This window comes from Macaca thibetana, chromosome 3, assembly GCF_024542745.1.
Source record: "Macaca thibetana thibetana isolate TM-01 chromosome 3, ASM2454274v1, whole genome shotgun sequence".
Classification (NCBI taxonomy): Eukaryota; Metazoa; Chordata; class Mammalia; order Primates; family Cercopithecidae; genus Macaca; species Macaca thibetana.
The window spans coordinates 132,734,327-132,755,074 of NC_065580.1; the positions used below are offsets into that span (position 1 = coordinate 132,734,327).

Consider the following 20,748-nt stretch of genomic DNA (forward strand, 5'->3'; position numbering starts at 1 on the left):
GTAGTGTTGGCAAAATTGGAAAAGATTTAATCAAAATACGGTGATACACATGCATCAAAATATTAGTCTTCCTCTTTTTTCAAGCGTCCTCTCTCATTTTACCTCAAGTAAAATGAACAAAAGCTAACATTTATTGAGCAGTTACTATGGACCAGGCACTGAGCCAGATGCCTTCATATATTTTTATTTTATTTTTTTAGATAACAAAGTCTCACTCTGTCACTCAGGCTGGAGTGCAGTGGCATGATCTTAGCTCACTGCAGTCTTGAAACTCCTAGGCTCAAGCAATTCTCCTGCCTCAGCCTCCTGAGTAGCTGGGACTATAGGCACATGTCACCACGCCTCGTTAATTTTTAAGATTTTTCTTTTTTTTTTTAAGAGACAGGGTCTCGCTATGTTGCCCAGGCTAGTCTCAAACTCTAGGGCTCAAAGACCAGAGCCCACTTTGTCCTGCCTTGGCCTCCCTAAATGCTGGGATTACCATGATAAGCAACTATGCCTGGCCCTAAATGCTTTCATTTAATTGCTATAGGACTATGTGTAGAGCTGTTGTCACTCACATTTGACAGCTGAGAAAGCCGAGGCTTGTCCACAACAAAATAGAAAGGGACAGAGTCAGAAACATGCGTCAGCCATCACACTGAGGCCCAAGTGCTTGGCCACTGGGCTATACGCCTTCCAATCAGCTCGGTCACATGCCATACACAAGAAAAAGGGTGTGGGTAGAAGAGGGAATGACTTTTAATCTCCACATTAACTTCATAACCAAATAGGGGGTATTTCTTAGCATAATGGGCTGCTGCCAGTGGTGGAGAAAGAAAGGAAACAAAATAAAATATGGGCCAAATATTTGGCAATATGCATGTTGCCTCTTTGTTCTCATGATACCAATTCATTTCGAATGGGGGATCAGAATAATTGCTTAATTTGGGTGACTAAGGGTGCCAAGTGCTGCTTCTTTTCTTAGCTCTCACTACAATGAAGAACAATCCCACATCTAAGATGCAGTGTTCACAGGCTTCTGTAATTCCCCACCCAGTTTCTAGGGTTTTTTTTTTTTTTTTTTCTTTTTTTTTAATGAGACGGAGTCTCGCTCTGTCGCCCAGGCTGGAGTGCAGTGATGCCATCTCAGCTCACTGCAAGCTCCGCCTCCCAGGTTCACGCTATTCTCCTGCCTCAGCCTCCCGAGTAGCTGGGATTACAGGCGTGCGTCACCATGTTGGGCTAATTTTTTGTATCTTTAGTAGAGACAGGGTTTCACTATGTCGGCCAGGCTGGTCTCCAACTCCTGACCTTGTCATCTCCCCGCCTCGGCCTCCCAAAGTGTTGGGATTACAGGCGTCAGCCACCGTGCCCGGCCCAATTTCTACTCTTCATGAATGTCCTCGTGGCTATCTGACATTAATGTGGAATGTATTCACGTGGCTGGGAGGGGAGGATAAGGGAGATACTTTGCTCAGTGTCTCATCAAAGCCTTTTTGTGCACAAGCCTCTCTTGTATTTAGGGAAAGCTCTGCTTTTTAAGCCCCTTTCGGAGTCACTGCCACGTTAATTAGTAAGGGTATCATTTTATAAATTACAGCTTCATATCAGAGGAAAGCAGAGTTTATCTTAATTCAGTCAGCTGTGTGAAACACAGTACCCTAATTTTAGCCCGCCGGTTCTGCAGATCCCTATGGAGTAAGGGAATGGCAGGTCTTCCGGAGAGAAATCCCAGTGGGTCCCCGACAAGTCTCACTTTTGCCTCCAACAGCATCCCTGGTGGGGCTTGCTGAAGGGATCCCAGGACACTGAGTGGCATCTTTTCCACCATTAGCAATTCAGATTCGAATGCGAATCCTCCAAGCAACACATGAAAGCAGCCCTGGTTAGCTCTGTGGCTCCGACGGGGGCACAGGCAAGAGGTTTCTTCACAGAGGAGGCTGACAGGGGCCCAGGCTCTGACAGAGCATAAGTCTTGGAGGATGGTGTTAAAGTTGGCGATAAACACCAGACAATCTCAGTCCAAAAGGGGAAGCCTGACAGTCTTCACTGCACCAGGGCCAAGCAGGTGCGAGGGCAATTCGAGTCTCAACGGCTCCCACTGGGAGCCCTCTAGAGAAATGGCATGGGGCAGAACAGAGACAGATGATGTGAGCGCTGGTTGTGGTGCGGCCCCCACTTAAGACCTGCAGGATCACCACAGTCGAAAGGAAGAACGACTGGGGGTGCGGGGCAGGAGATGCGCCATGGATCGGAGGAACACTCCTAATGCCGCTTCCCTTCCTGCCATTGCCATTCTTGGACTCGCCTACAACCAACCACGTACCCGCTTTATTACCCTGAAATCAACTCAAGCTCAGAGTGGTGGGTGGGAGCTACCTTCCCAATACCCATTATTCTGACACTTTGCTTCTTGCACTTAGAAATGGAAACCTAGACAATAACTACTCAGGAATTCAGGTGATGGGAAAGGACCTGGTGGGGTGCTCTCCGTATTGGTCCCCAGATCCCTCTGACAACCAGAGGCAAATTAATTCTAGAAATTACCAGAGTTAGGTGATCATCAAGATCCATGGTTCAAGACAGCTCTAAAGGCTCCGAGGTCATTGACCTGGGATGAGGCCCTGGCACTGGAACTTGTAGTAGCTCCCCAGGTGATCTGGGTGTCAAGGTTGAGACATTTACAAGGAATGGTGAAGACATTTACAAGGAATACAAACCTGGGCATCCTTACCACCTTCTACCACTGCTGAAGACTGGTGATGGTTTTGGAATTCACATTTCCTTTTTTTTTTTTGAGATGAAGTCTCGCTCTGTCACCCAGGCTGGACTGCAGTGGCACGAATTCTGCTCACTGCAACTTCTGCCTCCCAGATTCAAGCGATTCTCCTGCCTCAGCCTCCCAAGTAGCTGGGACTACAGGTGCCCGCCACCACGCCTGGATAATTTTTTGTATTTTTAGTAGAGATGGGGTTTCACTGTGTTAGCTAGGATGGTCTTGATCTCCTCACCTTGTGATCCACCCGCCTTCGCATCCCAAAGTGCTGGGATCACAGGCGTGAGCCACCACACCCGGCCCCACATTTCCTTTTAAGGAAAGAATGTCAGCTTGGTGGTACAACCCTGAATAAGATTTATCCTTTTGGAAAAGTGGCACAGGCTTACAAAGTGAGATCAACCATTGCTGATAGATCTGGAAGGGCCAGAAGGTACCAGTCCCTCCCTGGGTACCAGTGATGCCCACCATGTGGGAATGTGGCCTCAGGGGTTGAGGGGCCAGTGACCATGTCTTGAACACTGAACCATTACTGCTGTGCACATGTTCCTGGCACCCACTACACACTGGCTGCCTGAGACACCAGGGGTGCTACTTCCAAGGAGCTAAGGCTCCTGGGGGCTGGAGGAAGGAAGCTCCTACTTGTCAGTTAAACAAAAGAATAATCCACAGCCCCCTTTCCAGTGTGTACTTTCGCTGTCATCCAACAGCCCATTACCATGTCACAGCATAGCACACCCTTCCATAGGTCACTTTGTTTAAAATGACATGGATAATGCACATGTCAGCAAGCTGACAGTCCTGGCCGTCCTTCAGAGATAAAAACCTCAAGGCGAGAGCCTGTTCTTATCTGGGGGACATGCATTGGTCTACAATCCAAGTCAGGCAGAACATGATTTCTCCAGAGAGCACTTTTTTCATTTCCTGATTTTAAGGAAATCAAATAAGCACCATTTGTCTTCATCTGAATATGCTTGACCTGCTCAAATGATGATGTCTCGCATTTTATAACAGGCTACATATGCTGAATTCAAATTAACGACAGTATAGAACAAGAGCCTTTAGATCTCTCTTGGAGGCTGGCAGCAGAGAAGGAGAGAAAAATTCTGGGTTTGTTGGAAAGATCCCACTAAATACTAACCGCAGCATTCTGAATAAAATCCGCAAGCATGTAGGAGGTGAAAGTCAAAGCACAGGGCACAGGACAGATCCAGAAACGGGGGAAGGGAGGCCGAGTCCATCCTTTTGAAGCCAAGTAATACAGAAACCATGATATTCAGGTAACTCTTCTCGAAATAACACAAAGCAGCAGTATAAATGGAAGGAAATTTGGTTGGGGACTGGGACAGCTAGAAGGAAAGACCAAACAGATAAATAATCCCTTTGCTTCAGGCAGCAGAAAGATCACTTTACCAGGTTGTGATCCAATCTTCTGGAACCTCAGAAACTGAGTTCCTTTTCTTGATCCATGTTGATCTGGATACACAGAGGCTGGTGCCCATGAGCCTCGAAACAGAGCATGTACCTGCTGGAAGAACTGTCCTCCTACCTGGCTGTCCGCCCTGATGGGAAGACAGCAGTTCCCATCGGACCTCCCTTGCCCACCCGTACCCCATGATGAGATTCCTAGACACATACCATTAACATTTCTATCAAGAAGGCCAATAGGTACAGAAAAGCATATGGGTCAGTAAAATAAATGCAGAAATGACATTATAAATGCATACTAGCAAGTTTAATGTTCTCATCATGGATTTTAAAAAATCAGACGGTTATTAAAATAAATAATTTTATCTTTTAAAATGTTTTTGGGTCTATGAGTCATCTTCCATAAAGTAAAAACTCAGTGTCACATATATGCAATATTAAAGGTCTTGTTTAAAAAAAAAAAGTAGATCTGACAAATTAAACGTGTCATAGCATAGGAAATGTCACCGTGTGAATTATGCCCATCTTTCCTAAAGAGAAAAGGTCCTGTCAACATGAAGCTGGCATCCCACCCTGTAGCTGTGTGTGGGAGGACTCTGGTGTTCACAGTCTGTTATGTGCTGTGCCCACAATGCGGGGGGGGGCATCTTACCTTCTCTTCCTGGTCACTGTCACTGTCACACTGAAAATGAAGACAAGAGAATAAGGGTTAGTGTAAGAACTGAGTATGTTTTTGCTTTTGATGCCTCATCCCCCAACCCTCTTACAAAAAAAGTGCAAGATAAGTAAAGGAAATAAAAAATGTTGTCTTCTTGGAAAGAAAGAGTTTCTTGAGCTCAAGTGCTAGTAAACAGCATCCGAAACAAAATGCTATCCAGATGCAAAAAAGGTGTTTTGTTCATTTCATCTGATGCCTGTACTCTGTGGCTCTTCCTCAGGTCAGTCCAGCAAGGTGCTCAATCATACAAGTGAGTGCTTCCCTCCCACCACAGCAGGGTAGAGGCGATGCCCCTCTAGGAGTCAGCCACAGGATTAAGGTGAATCAAGATTGTTCAATGAAATTCAGAGCAAAATCAATTTCTTAACGAAGACATTCTATCTTCAGCTAATGTGAACGGCTGTATCTCTCCCGGTGCTTTTCTACAGGAAAAGAGGTAAACCTCTGGGCATCGTAGTCGCTCATTTGAACTTTGAAGGAAACAGAACATAATGGCCAAGGCTCACCACTTCTGATGGCTGCCTTTTCCAGTTTAGAGGCCTAGAGAATAGAAGGAACACTCCCTATAAAAAGTATGCCGAAGACAAGAGGTCAGGGTAGTAAATAAAAAATATGGGCAAACAAATATGCTTTAGGGCCATAGACTCAGATCATATCAACAGATCCCAAATTCCAACCATTTAGTTGGTTTGGGATAAGCAGAGTGATAATTAATAATTGACCCCAATCTTTGGGTTCCTCGCGATAAGCAAAGGAAAAAAGAACATAACCTAAAAAAAATGAAGTGTTTTGCTAATTCAATATTCAATGAAAAACTGGGGGATGTGTTTCGTTAGAGTAAAGCTCAGCAGATAAATATATCCATTCATTCACTCAATAGCCCTTGATAAGGAACTGCTAAACTAGACTGAAATTCACCTGAGATACAGGCCTGGCTCTCAAAGAGCCTTCCGTTTAGCAGTAAGACATGAAGCTGGGATACAGACACTAGCAGGGGTGTGGCATGATCAGAGCTGCTTCCATGAGGATGACTTTCTGTGGGACCATGGAGAGAGTGCACAGTGGGGAAAAAACAGGTCACAGGGAGAGCAGTTTGGCAGCCATTCCACTGTCTAACCCAGGGTGGTGCCATGGTTTAGGAAGGGAGAAGCAGATGGCAGAGCAATTCTGAAGGTAGAACCAACAGGATTTGATAACACATGTATATGGGAAGCAAGTAACAGAGATGCATCTAGGATGATGCCAAGGTTTTTTAGTGTGGCCACCTGGACATGTGAGTTGGTACAGCTTTGAACAGAAACAGGAAATAAATTTGCTCGTAGGTGGCCACTGCTGGCTAGATCCCCACAGCCAATCACAACTCCCTTCTCCCTAGTCTGTACCTTCTCCTGACACTCTGAGGTTAAAAATGCCAGGTACTTTCTTTCCCGATTTTTCTTGCAGCTAAAGGTAGGAAAAGAGGTAAACCTCTGGGCATTGTAGTCGCTCACTGAAGACCCATCTTTGGCCAATGAGATTCTGAAATCTGATGAGGGCTCTAGAAACAATTTTGTCTCCCCAGTAAACAAAGAAAAGAAGGAACCACCTGCCTCTGGCCTTTGAACATGAGTGTGTAAGAACATGATGTCTGGATATGTAGCAGCCATCTTGCAAAAATGAGGCAAAGAGACTCAGTACAAAAACAACAGAGTGGGACCAAGGGAAAAAAGCCTGACAGAATTGGACCACTGAATCCATCTCAGAGCAGCCTGCCTCAGGACTTTTATTCAGAAAACACTAAGTTACCTTATTGTTTAAGCTCCTATTAGAGAGCTTTTAATGGGAAGTAACAGAACACCCATCTAAATGGACTTCTTGCTATTATGAGACAACCTGGGGACTACTTATTCTTTTCAGACTAAGCACTCTGTACAAAAAGCATTTAGGAACTTATATCACAATCTTATAGGCTGGAGGATTAGAACATTTTCTACTTCTCCCATTGGCTCCTCAGTGCCACAAGTTAGTCAGATATTCAGTGACAGGGATTTAACCAAGTCCAATGCATCATTTCCAACCCAGCTTCCAACCTCAGACTGTCTACATTTACATTCTTTGACCTGATGAGTAGTTTCTTTATTACAATAAGTCAAATGAGCTGAGAAAGAAATGGGAAGAGATGAAGACTTTGAAGCCCTAGAACCGCAGGTGGATGAGGAACAATAGTGTCCTGATTGTGTGATCTCTCCATTGCCTTTAATTAAGCCCTCTGTGAGGTTCCTAAGACCCGGGCACACTTTCAAGAGTGACAATGCACAATTCAGGAGGGGTGTGGAAGGCAGAAGACTATTTTGCCAGGCAGGCTTATGTTCCCAGATGTTCATAGCGCTCCTTGTGAGGTAATCAATGACAGCTGAAGGCTGTGGCATGGCATTTGCCCACCTCCCCAAGGATCTGGTGTGCAGGGAGGAGGAGGAGTGGGGTAGTTGGGAAAGAACCACCACTGTGCCCCATATCCTAACGGCAGTATGTCCCTGGGAATGGTTATTTCTATCAAAGTGTTAAGCTTCCTGCTTTCCAACAGTCCAGTTCTAATTTCAAGGTCCACTTAATTCTGCATCAAGTAATTACTGATCTACCCAGAAGCACCTTGTCTCCAGAGTTAAGCATATGGTGAAGAACCGAGACCTACTGGTATCCATTATGGAAGCAGCACGGATGCCAAGCCGATTAAAAATGCTCAGGCTCCCCACACAACATGCCGGGTGAGTGACAGCTCCTCGACAAGGCCAGTCGTGGAGTCTGCCAAAACAGTCTCTGCTGCACTGGGGTCCACATGGTGTGCTGAGAAAACAGTTCCATTTCTGGTATTAAATTCCCATACTGACCCGAGGACTTCGCCGTGAGCTCAGCAGGAGCGCACCATCCAATTTACAGCTCCACTCTCTGGAGCCTCGAGTGCCAGCCCCTGGCAGAGACGAATGATGGTCAACCCCTCCAGCTCATAAATTATGCAAAGGCAATAAATGCACTCAGCAAACAGCGCCTAACGTTTGCCTTGCCTGGCTCCTAACACACTCTGTAAAAAGCCAGAAGCTCGACACATACAAGAGGTCTATTCCACTCATAAAGGGGGTTTGTTGACAACCCCAGACGGAAAGCGAGCCACAGTCCTAAGGAGTCTTTCTGCTTCACTGGCAGCGGTTTATGGGCCTGCTTTATGAAAAAGGGAGGCTGTTTTATAGAGTCAGTGTGGGTAGAATTCATGGCCTCAAATTCACATTTAATACACTGTACAGCTTTCACACCCTAAGTTCAACACACTGTGGATTTTTTTGGCCAAATGATTCTTGGTCTTCAAAGGTTAAAAGAAGAATTGTCTGCTCCTCGATCCCTAGATACCCACTCCAATTTATAAGAGTTCACATTGAGCCACCTCCTGATGCAGGTTTATGTTCTGCATGAGGCTGGGAAATGGAAAAGGCATGTCAGATGCAGAGACGGGGTCCCAGCAGATTTGACCATTTTAAGCATTTTGACATAGGGGTCCTGCTTTGGTTTATTAGCAAACAGGTTGCACACTAACTACCAGCTTGAGGTGATGGAGTACTCTCCATGACAAGATTTCAAAGCCCGCTTGAAAAGCTAAAAATATTTCCTCCATTTTAAAAGCAAGAAATGAAAAGAGACAAAAAGGAACAACCAGGTCTTAGAGCAATGACAGGTAAGAATTCCCGGTCACCCGGCCTTCAGACAAAGACATGACCTGAACCATCACAGACAAAAGGAGAGAAAGAAGAGGTGTGCGCGCCAGGCCACAGGCCTCAAATGCACCGTTAGGAAGGGACTAGTTCCTAAACCTGAGTCCCTCCAGCCATCCCAATACTGCAACCGCTCAACTCCATCTTCACCGTCTCCTCCCCTGGTTTCATGAATCAAAAGTGAACTGCTGGAGGCACAGTCTTCCTTTCCCAGACAGGTCTTAACTCTTAAACAACCAACCAACCAACCCACCCAGTCTTTCTCCTTTTGAAAATACAGATTTATGGCTGGGCAATGGGGCTCACGCCTGTAATCCCAGCACTTTGGGAGGCTGAGGTGGGTGGATCATGAGGTCAGGAGTTCGAGACCAGCCTGACCAACACGGTGAAATGCCATCTCTACTAAAAATACAAAAATTAGCCAGGCGTGGTGGCATGCGCCTGTAATCCCAGCTACTCAGGAGGCTGAGTCAGGAGAATCGCTTGAACCTGGGAGACGGAGGTTGCAGTGAGCCAAGATCGCGCCACTGCATTCCACCCTGGGCAACAGAGCAAGACTCCATCTCACAAACAAGCAAAGAAACAAAAAATAAAAAAAAAATATTTACTGGATACATTTTTAAAAAAATTACCCATAAATCTACAATTCTTAGGTAAACACTTAATACATTTGTGTAAGTCTTTCCAGCCTTAAGGATATAATCCCCCTCATCTTTCAAACATACATTTTAAGAAATAAAAATGAATTCCTACCATTTTGGAACCTGCGTTGGTTTTCACATAACACGTCAAATATTTTAGTTTAATCAGTAAAATTTGTCCTGCAACATCACTTTAAAAAATAGTGACACTGCAATCTGCTGTGTGGATTGTAACATAATCTAATAAAAATATTCCCCAGTGCTGGGTATTTAGATTGTTTCAATTGCACATCCTAGAATTTTTCCCTTTGCACCCATTCACCAATATTGCTGTTTGTGACTCTCTTTTCAAGGCCCTTCCTTTTCTGCATATTCTTTAATGTCACTGTCTCCCCAGAGTTGCATCTGGAGTTCTATTGTTTCTATGTGACTTTCAAGGGAGTCCTTAAAGATTCCCTTGGTCCCTTCTACCATGTATATGCTGAAACTCAAAAATCTCTATGCCCACATTTGCCAGATGTGTAACTTTGGAAAAGTTATTTAAACTCTCTGGGCCTTAGTTTACTTGTCTGTAAAATATGGCTAGAAGAGGAGAATGCGTTAATACATGTAAACAACTTAGTGCACGGTACCAAGTATGTAAAGATGATAAATGTTAACTATTATTAAACTTCTGTTGGGTATGTGCCCCCTCTTGAAGTGCGGCGAATGCCTCAGACTCAAGTATCCATCTAAATCTGGACTCAACATCTTTGCTCACCTGAAACTGCCCCTCTCCCACGTTGCCCTTGGTAATAGCATCACCAAGCAATCACTCAACTGTGTAAGTGAAGAGTCTTATCCTTGACTCTATCCTTGAGCAGACTTATCTTCCTCTCACCCCACATTATTGATTCTACTTTCTAACTCTCCATCCCTGTGGCCATGGCTACTGCTTTAGTTCAGGGTTTTATTTTGTCATTACAAAAGGATAATGACTGCTTTCCAAGGTCTATGCTCTCTTCCTTTTCTAATCCAAGTCCTTATTGACCAGAGTGGATTTCCTAAATTTCTATTTGATGCAGATGCTTCACAAGGCCTATGAAGACCCTTCATATTCTGTTTCTAATCCCCCTCAACTCCCAAATCCCAACCATTCTCTCAACACAATGCTTCTTAAGCTTTCTGCGGTGAAGAGCCATTTGTTTTTGTTTTGCTTTCCTTAATTTCTAATATGTTATGACAATTACTTTTGTAAAACATAATAAAAAGTCAAATTCTTGAAAAATGAAAAAGAAAAACAAATATATATGAAATACATTTTAAAAAATTATTAGATTTATGAAACACAAAATTATGCTACTGAATTACTCTAAAAGTTTCCCAATGCTTACTCTTGACTGCCCATACTAATCTCACAGCAGGTTGGTTGCAAACAGCTTGTGGCCTGGCCCTGGTTGGCATCCTCGCATTGTGTGGCACTATCCTAACATACCTTGCTCCAACCACACCCACTCGCACTCAATCATGCCATCAGTTGTCTGCCTTTAACAATTCCCTCTACTGGGAATTCTATTCCTCCAAGTTTCTACCTAAAAGCCTGACATTCACCTTCGAAACATAGTTCCTTTTTTGAATCTTCCAATACTTTTCCAGAAAGACTTAACTGCTTCTGTCTCCATCCCTTACAAAACTGTACTGCAGTTGTTTGCCACAATAGTCTTTCCTACCAGAGAATGAGCTCCATGTAAGGACAGTGCCTTGCTTATCTTTGTACCTCTAGGCCTTGGGACATAATAGGTGCTCAATTATACTAATAAGTCAATCTCATTCTTCTTGAGTATTGTTCAAACTGTGGTTGATTCCATGCAGCATAAGCAAAGTATGATTTAAAAGGCAGGTGATTCCAAAGAGAAAGTACAGGAAACACTAATATGATTGCTTAATGCAAAGAGATATATGTGTGAACACACTGAGGGAGGTTAAAATTGTTAGCAGAGCCTAGAGTTGGGGCCCAGAAGAAAATGTCTTCCATTAAAAGGCTCAGAAAAGATGTGATTATGACTTTATTACACTTCTTCAAAAGCAAATATTTTTCACTTTCATTTGGGAATCTCAGTATCTGTGTTTTAAGACTCCAGTCCAAATTGAAATGAGTCAAGATCTGTGACATCTCTCTGTCTCATTCAGAATGTAGGAACAAGATGGAATTCTAGGTACCTTGTGATGGAATGCATTCTTAAGCAGAGAGTGGCAATCATTGAATATATCACATACAATGACATTGAGGAGGGCGTTGCTCTCTATTCTGCTCAATGGACCTTGCTGGAACAGTTATTTTGTATCTCAAATCCATTTATCATTGCCACCAAAGATGTCAGGGCTGAATACCACTGCTGAACAAAGTTATTTCATTCTTGTTTCTGCCTAAAGGAAATGAGAGGAAAATGAGGGAGAACCCCAACTTGTAAACTACAATATCTAACATCAAGTATAATTTAACTTTGCCAGTGACAAAACAAATTGATTCCCCTTTGGGGCCGGCGGTTTATCTAAGACCTTAAAGACATCCCTCACCTAAAAGCAATTTCACAAGAAGCCACCTGCAGAAAACATGACACTTATTTTCTTATTTAAAGAAGTAAGATAGCAGCATGGTGACTAAAAACATGTTTACCATCCCCTGCCCAGCTGCCCAGTCCTTTGCTCATGTAAAAATGGGCCGCCATTTTGTGCCACACATGGCAGCTCTGATGCTGCCTGTTTTTCATCAATCCACAAAGCCCTATTTTCACATTGTTTACATTGCTCTCATATTGGTTTTGGACTAAGTGAAATTTAAAGCTACTGGGGCCCTAGAAATTTTTAAATTTTTAATTCTGAAAATGTTCTTACTCAGACCGTCTTCTTACTGACTGTAAAAGAATGCCATTGACTCCTCCCCTCTATCTTAACAGTAACTATGCCTGATCAAATAAAATAGTTCAGATAAAATGAAAGCCTAATTAAAAGATTCATGTTGCAAACAACAGTTTACAAGAATAAAGCTTTTGGCAATCACCTAATGAGCCCATTTTAAAATAATATGAGGTCCACCAGTCTTCAGCTGTTCAGGAGATACAACAGAGAATCAACTCTCAGAAGCCTCTGGAATTTGGTACTGATAACCCAGCATTCCTGCATGGGGGAGTTCTCAGAATCTGACATTTTGGCAAGTTCTCAGTTTGAACTGGCCAGAGCTCAAATAACCAGTGTGATCTGAGGGGGCTAAGGGAATACTTCTTATTCCCCCTCCAGTGTCTCAGATAATCACACACTTTCAACCAACAACTTTCATGTAACTACTATGTGCTAGGTTCATTCTACCACCCATTAGAAGTGCAAATATATTGACAGAAATCAGGTTGTCCAAACTTGAAGTTTTTTTTTTTTTTGAGGCGGAGTCTCGCTCAGTCGCCCAGGCCGGAGTGCAGTGGTGCAATCTCGGCTCACTGCAAGCTCCGCCTCCCGGGTTCACACCATTCTCCTGCCTCAGCCTCCTGAGTAGCTGGGACTACAGGCGCCCGCCGCCACGCCTGGTGCATTTTTAGTAGAGATGGGGTTTCACCATGTTAGCCAGGATGGTCTCGATCTCCTGACCTCGTGATCCGCCCGCCTCGGCCTCCCAAAGTGCTGGGATTACAGGCGTGAGCCACCATGCCCGGCCTAAATTTGCTCACAAATTAAATTCTAATATATATTTTTCCTTTTTGTCACTTTGAAATCCAGGTATCTTTCATAAATCAATCTGTATGCTGTAAATTTCCACAGATCATTAAAGTATTGTTGGCTTTATTAGAATTGGGGTTGGAAGTGAATATTTCACAAATCTTTGGGGAGTTCAGCTTCTTTTCCCCTAAGAAAGGAAGTCACATTTTGCCAAGTATAAATATACATAAACCCCAAAGATGAAATTTACTTAAAACCCAGAGTCCACAAACCTCAGCGGTTGCCAAATTCAGAAAAATAAGTCTCTTGTCCAAAGGTAAAACTGACAGTCTGGGGCCCAGTGATTTGTAAATGATCTCTTTTAAGCTTAAGCAACAGATCCTTTGCTTCTCTGTCATTGATTTACTGATTCTAAGTCATCAATAGCATTAATCCGTACTTGCCTGGGGACCTATTACAAATGACTTTGAAGATGGTGTGAAGCAAGAGTTTATTATGAGACTACAGTGTTACTATCAGAAAGACATCTCTGCCTGTGTTCTTTAGCAGAATTCTATTTGTGACCCCTACGTAATGGGGCAATTTTCTCTTCCCATATATAGTTTCTTGTTGCTCTGGATGGGGCCTGAGCCCCTACCCCCAGGTTTGCTTCATCTAATGCTGGGTTCTTTTTGGAGTCCCGTGTAAGCTAATAAAACCCAAATTTGACGATGAGTAAAAAGGAAAAGTATGTTATGGGTTAAAATAATACAAGAGTCTATTTTTTCCGCTGTGTTGTGATCCATAGAAATCACCCTGAGCCTTTTCCCTTTCTTCTCTGCCTGGGAAGCCAATTGCTTTGATTGCAGTGATATGAGCTAGCTAAAATGACTTGCCCTTGCTTGTGAGGCAAATGGAACATGCTAATAGAACTTATCGCATTACCCGATGCAAAAGTGCCATAGCTCATTACTTTAAGATAAAAGGATATCATTGCAGACGGCAAGCAGAATTGACTTTCTGAGGCCCGACTTGATGATGATTTAATCAACTGCTCTCTTTCACTTCTCATCTCTGTGCCTGTCGGTTTCACAGGTGCCGTTAAATGAGACACTCAGAAAGTGAGCGGAGGGAAAGAAATTGCTGTCATTACTTTTCAAGAAAGGAGGTATGCAAATTTTCGACAGAAAGATTGCGTTCATAATGGGCCTGGTAAAATACAAGGATCATGCTTGACAGGTGAGGGCAAGCCATTTGTATGTCCTTAAAGCAGAGCAACCGTCCTCGTTTAGAAATGTGCTCGGTAAGAGAAACTACAAATGAGAGGCCTGGCGGGGCCAGGGGAGAGGCGGGGCGGAATCACAGAGGGTTGGTTCAAGCTGGTCTATGTTCTAGAAAAGAGGAGGGTGCTTAAGACTCAGGAAGCCAAAGCCAGAGGAGCAGATAACAAAGCCTGGTAGCTTTCAGTGTGAACCAAGATGCCAACAGTTTTTGAAGAGACTACACCATTCTCCTTCATATATAACTACGCAGCCAGACTGCCAGGGTGCAAAGCCTGCCTGTACTGTATATCATCTGAAACTTCTAGTCAGGAACTTAACCTCTCTGTGCTTCAGTTTCTTCATCTATTAAATGTGGCTACTGACAGTATGTATCTCATAGTGTTGCTAAGAACATAAATTGAGTTAATAAATGTATAATTTGTTTAAGTACATATGTAATAAACATAAAAATGTCTAGAACAGTGCCTGATACATCTGAAGCAATCAATAGATGTTAGAAACCATCCATCCACCCACCCATCCATCCATCCATCCATTCCTTCAGTAAGACTAAATACCTTTTTTCAAAAAAGCATACGTGAGCCAGGTGTTGGAAATCTACCTGGCTCTAGTCTAGATAGAACAGAATTCTTCACTGATTTCACATACGTCTTGCATAAATTCTTCACTGATTTCACATATACAGGTCTTGCTCCCCAGGCAGGCAGTGAGTAGCTCAGAAAGTGCAGGCTGGTTGTCCCTGGAATCATCACAGGGTCTAGTGCATTCTTGAGGGCCCTCAAGATGCTCAGCAACAATTGGATGATTTATGGATTCCTCTTCCCTCCCTCCTTCCACTCATTCCACATTATCTGATGCTGCCTGTGGTGCTCTAGCCCTTTGAGGAATCTCCTCTTGGAGTAGGAAATGTCTGAGTCTAGCTGGGAATCTCAGGTGATCACTGTATGCCCTATGTATCCTGGGGAAGGAAAGGCGCAGCCAGCAGGCTTGAATCACCTTAAGGAAGGCAGAATGAATCTGGATAGATTACGTGATCAGTGTAGTATGAACAGAGGTGTCTTTTCATTCACTTTGTCTTCAATAGGTAATTGTTCTATTTTCTCCAACACTCAAAGTAAAAGCATCTTTCTTAAAGTGCTTGGAATTCCAAGTTCTTTTTCCCCAGGTAATGAAGCTGCTGCAACCATTCTTTCTTCCACCACTAAGGTTGTGAGACACTGAATGTAGCTACGGCTTTCCATGCTAAGTATCACCTACATGACTCAATTCCCAGCCAAAGGGTCAATGTCCATCTCAAGCTAAAGGAGAGATGGGGTGTCCACGATGGCGGGGCAGCCCTGAGCTCTCTATTTTGGAAAAGTCTGGTTGTTGAAGTGCATTTTACATCTTTCAGGGTTCCTCCACAGGAACAACTGCAGAGCATGTTTTCCTCTAGAAATGCCAGCCAACAGCTGGCATTCATTAAAAAAGAATCCTGAGGCCAGGCATGATGCCTCATACCTGTTATCCCAGCACTTTGGAAGAGTGAGGCAGGATGATCGCTTGAGCCCAGAAGTTCAAGACCAGCCTGGGCAACATAGTGAGACCCCTGTCTCTGCAAAAAAATTTTAAAATTAGCAGGTATGGTCATGCATGCCTGTGGTCCCAGCTACCCGGAAGGCTGAGGTGGGTGGACTGCTTGAGCCCAGAAGGTCAAGGCTGCAGTGAGCTGTGATCATGTCATTGTGCTCTAGCCTGGGTGACAGGGGGAGACCCTGTCCAAAACAAAGAAACAAACAAACAAAACACAAAGAATCCTGACAACAGCTCTAGAAGGAAGTATTATATTACCATCCTTCCATTTTAGAGATGAGAAGATAAGTAAGCCTTCCAATGACAAAGATGGTACTTGAACCCAGTTATGTCCTTCAAAGTTCATGTTCTTAGCCAGTATAACGTACCATCTCACTCTCTCTCTCAGGATATACAAAGAAACTACTTCAAAATATTTTCCTGATTGATTGCTTGGCGAAGTACAGAGGCAAGCTGAAACTGAAAAGCGATTGCAGTGCCTACAAGCAGCAGTGAATGCAGCTAGTCAGCCATATTTCTACTCCAGGGAAGACAGCTCTCCTTTAAGAGGGACTGAGCACAGTCTCTGGCTCACAGAAAGTGCTCATTCAGTCTGAGGCTGACGTAGGTTCAAATTCTGACCCCTTCACTTAATAATCATGCCGTGTTTGGAAACGAACTTAATTCTCGGAGTCTAACTTTCTTAACCAGTGAATGGCGATGAGACACACCCCACAGGATTTTTGTGAGAATTAAATGAGTACAGGTATGTGAAAGCAGCCAGAAAGACATACCAATAGTTTCATTTTTCCAGTTATTTCCATGAAAGATATGTTATATCACACACAACAACAGGGTAACTTACTAATTATTTAAATGTTGGGTTGAACTTTTGTACCATTTTATTGCCAGAGGGGAAGTCATATTCTGCAAGGAGGTGCTCAGGACGTGTTTAAAGACTCAATACTATGCTATACAAAAACAGTAACAACAACCCAAACAAACAAAACCAGAAACCACCATTCCCTCTCAACGAAGTGAGCAACAAGAAGAATCTTCCAGGTAAATAATAGTTTTATTTCACTGATAAAAAACCAAAAAAGCAAGACACTTTAGAGCTGAAATTTTGAAGTGTTCCTTTAGGTTCTTGAATGGTTTTTTGGGATGGATGTAGCTTGGACTTATTCTTCAAATAGTAACCTGTGTACAGGGACTGAAGTAAAACACACAGATACAAGATTTGGAGTTTAAATTTGTAAGTTATGCTGTGCATAGTGCATATGGGCTCTGACATTATTAAAACGTTCAAAGTTAGGTTGGAAAAATAAACAAATACACAGATAGACAGAAAGGATAACAAAAACACCAGGTGATTAGTGGTGCAAGTAGGAAGTTAGATACTTTATACTTTGTCTAGTGGTTCTGACCAATCAGAATTAGGAGATACTTTGGAGAGCTGTACTCACAGAGATTATTTATATTCGAGATTGATTTAAGGACTGATTTACCAAAATCAACCAAGAGAGTAATCTTGACAAGAGAGAAAAATTCCCAGAGGTAACTGCAAAAATGGGGATTCGCTGAGAGAATATAACTAAAGTACCTGGCACTTAGCAGGCACTCAAGGGTCCAACAAACCACCACCCTTTCAGGACACATGGAAATGACTGTTCTGTCTTCCATATGGAAGCTCTCCAGAGCTCTGACTTCTCTGGCTGTACCTTAGCTGTTGGTTTCTAGCACCTCCAACACTGTTGGCTAGTTTCCTTGACAGTATCTCAGAGTTTGCTCATATCTTGCTCCACCTGAAGCTGGTATCTAGAAGGTGCTCAATAAGTATATGTGAAAGAATTAATACATTACAGTAGCAAAATACCTTTAGCTACTGTAGCATGGGAAGTGTCTAAGTGAAGAGATCAAGAGACAGTGGTTGGCGGCATGAACACTAAAAGATCTGAAAGTGTGGTAGGTGTCTGAATGTGTCTGTGAAAAAGATGGGTGTAATTTTTTTTTTTCCTGAGACAGAGTCTCACTCTATTGCCCAGGCTGGAGCACAGTGGCGCGATCTTGGCTCACTGCAACTTCCACCTCCTGGGTTCAAGCGATTCACCTGCCTCAGCCTCCCGTAGTTGGGACTATAGGCATGCGCTAATGTTTTGTATTTTTAGTACAGACAGGGTTTCACTAGGTTGGCCAGGCTGGTCTCAAACTCCTGACCTCAGAAGATCCACCCACCTCAGCCTCCCAAAGTGCTGGGATTACAGGCATGACCCACCATGCCCGGCTGACATGGATATAATTTTGAGGTGACAGTAAATCCTAAGAAAATAATAGCATGTACTTGGAGAAATCAGATCCTAAGGTTACTCTTTTATGAAAATCAGGAAACTAAAAATAAAAAACTATATTTATTTTCACATTTGAGTCACTTCAAGCCAACTAGAGCAACTGGAATTGAGCAGGAAGAGGGACAGTGGTGCTCTCATATTGCTAAGACATAATGGTCACATTATCAACTTCTCACTAACCAGATTTCCTTTTTTTTTTTACAAATGCAAGATATTGAGAAGCTTGGCTAAAGGAATATAAATAGGGCTTGAGATAATGAGAATGGTTCAAGAAGATCCAAAGACATCTTAGGCTCCCATCACATAGGATCCTAAAGTGATTCCTTTTTCTTCTCTTTATTGGGTATCTGCCTTCACTTTTGCCCTTTGTAGAATTCCTCATACTCATAACAGAGATTTTCAATTAAACGGTACCCAAAAACAACAGTCTTCATTTTAGGATGGCTTGAAAACCTAGTCTTCTAGATCATAAACAAGGAAGGGTAGGATTACTATAAATTGTCTGCAAGAAAATACAAATTGCCAAGATAAAAACACCCACTGGTTTGCCAGTCTCAAGTTTCCTGTTTTGACATACTATATGCAGTAATTTGGTATCCACAATCTCTTATTAGAAAATGAATGTGCTATTTTTCTGAATGCTGCAATTACAATAATTGAATTTAAAATGGGGATTGAGTTTCTCTATTTGGAGGAAAAGAATAATTGTGTATTTCTGATTAAAATCAAGGGGACTGAAAGAGGTTGTACAAATTCCAGCTTCAGTCTCCCTGAGTGACTCCTCATCAGGGCAAAAAAGCAGTTAGTCAGAGAAAAGACAAATTCAAATGCGGGTAGAGAAATGGACCAGCACCTCAGCAGCAGGCACTGTCTCTGGCCTCATTTGCTTTGTCTCCTGGCCTTCAGTCACAACACCCCTGTGACAGAGGCAATCAGAGCTGCATGGCATTGTTACATTTTAAATGGCAGCCATGCTGGAGTTCCCCACTGTGTCAAAAATTAAGAGTTAAAATGCAAGGAAAACAAACATCTCTTTGTGTTGAAAATGCCTGTCCGCTTTTAGACTGCCAACATTTTGGAGTAGTTTTTACTTCTGCACTGTAGAATCTCTTTTCTGGGTGGGGGAAATGTAATGGCAGAAGGGTGGGGGGTGGTGAGAGCAAAGAATTAATAGTATTTTCTAAATACCTTTTTTTGTTTTAGTAAAAAGTTACGTTAAAAGTACCTTTAAGGTTCAGATGTGGGGAAGAAAAACGAATGAAGAAAAAGGGCTGTCCTACCTTCTAATGCCTTTTAAAAAATTTTCGGTGGCATCTTTCAGTCTTCTAAAACCCCTGTTTAGCTAAAGGTGAAGGTGAAATGTAGTCTCGTAATTCCTCCTAAATGTTCATCAAAATGTAGCTTCCTAAGAAAAGAGAAAATTTTTCTAGCACAGAGTGAGCCATGAACTGTCTCTTTATGGGATACTGTTCACTATTTTTTTGTGGCTTTATTGAGATATAACTGACATTGGTAAAAGGCACATATTTAAAATGCACAATTTGATAGCTTTTCATATATGTGTACACACCTGTGAAGCCATCACCACAATCAAGACAGTGAACCCATCCATCCCTCCCCAAAGCTTCTATCCCTCTCTCGGCTCCCTCCCCATATCACTGATGTGCCTTCCGTCACTATAGATGAGTAGGTATTTTCTAACATTTTATATAAATGAAACCAAACAGTATGTACTCTTTTTGTCTGGTTTCTATCAGTCGCTGCTTACTATTTTGACAACTAATTAAAAAGGAGCCTCCTAGCTCCAAGGTAAAAGGCAACCTTCAGAGGCTGCCTCGGCCAGAGTTTATTGTCATCCCCCAGGAACAGAACCGATTACCTGGTCTTACTTTATTCTTAGGCTTTATTATGTACTTCAGTAATCAATAAGCACTTCTATGGCAGAGGGTTTATTTTACCCTATAAATCCAAGAAGGAGAGAATCGTATTAAGACATCAGTATGGATGGGCTCTGCTGCTCTGTAACACTATGAGGAGAACACGAGCAACAGATTTAAATCTAAGAAGGTTACAGAGCAGTCACAGCTCCTGGCTGGATGGCAGGGATCATAAAAGACTCAGGCAAGATCTACAGCAACTTCACTGTAAACCAATGGGACTCTCAGAGCAAAAAAACCCAAACCGAATAGGCATGCTCGTTGTCTGCCCTGAAAGAATTATAAGCACTGGCTTGAGTAGAATGTGAAGAATCCCACTAAAAAAATCCAAAATATTTCTTAACAGAACAAATACAAAGGTAGAGAACAAATACTGATTTCAGCCTGACTGTGTAGAAAGCCTTGCTCTGGTGTAGAAAGCAGCTCACTTGGTAGCCTCCTCCTAGCCCCAGGAGACCCTGAATTCTCTCCCCTGCAACTCCTCGCCCCAGGGCTCCGAGATAATTATCACTGGAGCATCTTTTCTCTAGCTAGCCCTTGGAGACTCATCCTTCCTTTCAAAAGCAAAGAGGTCAATTCACGGAAGGGGAAATATAAATGGCTAATAAACGTGTGAAAAAAATGCTCCACCTCACTAGTAATCAAAGAAATGCAGATTAAAAAGAGATATATTTCTCT

General features: G+C 42.8%; 1 protein-coding gene across 7 annotated transcripts in view; it reads right to left on the minus strand.

Moving 5' to 3' along the window:
- AUTS2 (activator of transcription and developmental regulator AUTS2) overlaps positions 1-20,748 on the minus strand; it is a 1,206,807-nt gene that overhangs the window by 356,195 nt on the left and 829,864 nt on the right. For all 7 annotated transcript variants that reach the window (XM_050783556.1, XM_050783558.1, XM_050783557.1 and 4 more), the window contains one exon: positions 4,839-4,868. In XM_050783556.1, the coding sequence (XP_050639513.1) occupies positions 4,839-4,868 (30 nt within the window). The remainder of the gene's footprint in view (positions 1-4,838; positions 4,869-20,748) is intronic.